The sequence below is a fragment of the Myotis brandtii genome, unplaced genomic scaffold (genome assembly GCF_000412655.1).
Source record: "Myotis brandtii unplaced genomic scaffold, ASM41265v1 scaffold411, whole genome shotgun sequence".
Taxonomy (NCBI): domain Eukaryota; kingdom Metazoa; phylum Chordata; class Mammalia; order Chiroptera; family Vespertilionidae; genus Myotis; species Myotis brandtii.
The window spans coordinates 1,130,737-1,132,134 of NW_005365804.1; the positions used below are offsets into that span (position 1 = coordinate 1,130,737).

The 1,398-nt window shown below is 64.7% G+C and overlaps 1 protein-coding gene across 1 annotated transcript in view; it reads left to right on the forward strand.

The window, feature by feature from the left end:
- Positions 1-6: 6 nt before the first annotated feature.
- The window catches only part of LOC102249251 (kinesin-like protein KIFC3), a gene marked incomplete at its 3' end in the record, with an annotated part of 7,421 nt that continues 6,029 nt past the window's right edge, over positions 7-1,398 (forward strand). The window contains exons 1-3 of the mRNA XM_014545520.1: positions 7-13; positions 502-675; positions 1,234-1,347. Of these exons, the coding sequence (XP_014401006.1) occupies positions 598-675; positions 1,234-1,347 (192 nt within the window). The remainder of the gene's footprint in view (positions 14-501; positions 676-1,233; positions 1,348-1,398) is intronic.

The window sequence follows — 1,398 nt, forward strand, 5'->3', positions numbered from 1 at the left end:
GCCGCCCATCAAGGTGGGAGCCTGGGCTGTGCCTCGGGGCTTGGCCCCTGGTGCCCAGGGCAGGGCTGGCATGCAGGAGCAGGAGTGAGTGGTGAAGGCGGCACTCCAGGTCTGCACTCAGGCAGTCTCTGGCCTGTCCCCCCTCGTGCTCTCCAGGGCCAGGCACGTGGGAGGCATCCGGCAATCGATGGTGGAGGTGCCCACTGCAGGCCAGGCATGGACATAGGGCATCACCGGGTGCCCTCATCTTTGCTCTCATCTGCTCTGTGCCGAGGCTGGGGCCACAGCCGGGCTCATAGTGGCTCATTAAGAGGAGAAGGTCCCAGGAGGCCCTGGCAGCAATCCGGGAAGCCAGGACCTCGCAGCGTCGCTGGCTTTTTCAGGGGCTCTTGGTGGGGTGTCCCTGAGGGTCCCCTCCCCAGGCCAGCTGAGTCCCAGGGCCTCAGCGTGAGGTCGAGGCGCACCCACACCCCCCTGCTCCCCTCCCTCTCGCGCCCGCAGTATGTCATCAAAACGGTGGAGGTGGAGTCGCCCAAGACCAAGCAGGCCCTCAACGAGTCCCAGACCCGGAACCAGCACCTGCAGGAGCAGGTGGCCATGCAGAGACAGGTGCTGAAGGAGATGGAGCAGCAGCTGCAGAGCTCGCACCAGCTGACCGCACAGCTGCGGGCCCAGGTGCGCAGGCCATGGGGGGTGCGTGTTGGGGTGTGCGTGGGGGTGCACATGGCTGTGGGGCAGGACGTGCACGCAGCAGAGGCCAGCCTTTCGTACAGGCCACAGACCCAGGCTCTGGTCCCTCCTCTTCCCGCTGACCGTGTGACCAAGGGCCAGTTTTGTCGGAGTCTCTGTTTCCTCATCTATAAAATGGTGTGATCACACCTCACAGTGCGGCTCAGGGACCGACTTGCAAGAGGCTCTTCTCACAGAGGCCTCGGGCCCAGCACACCCGCCCTTGGAAGGGGCTCTAGTCAGTATCGTAGCAAACACGCTCCCCTGGGCTGTGCGCACCTGTTATGTGCCAGGACCCAGGTTGGTGCTAGAGCAACGTAGGGAAGTAGCTGCATGGAGCTCATGGCTCCGTGGGGGAGAGAGATGGCCATCCTACCCCTCTCCTGCTCGTGTGCATGTGCATACGTGTGTGTGTGGGGGGGGGGGGGAAAAAAAGAAGGGGTTTTTTTTGGCCCCCCCCCCCCCCCCGGCCCCATGTACTGAGCCTCTGGCCTTGGCCGCCAGATCGCCATGTACGAGGCGGAGCTGGAGCGGGCGCACGGGCAGATGCTGGAGGAGATGCAGTCCCTGGAGGAGGACAAGAACCGGGCCATCGAGGAGGCCTTCGCCAGGGCCCAGGTGGAGATGAAGGCCGTGCACGAGAACCTGGCAGGTGAGCCGCCACCTGGC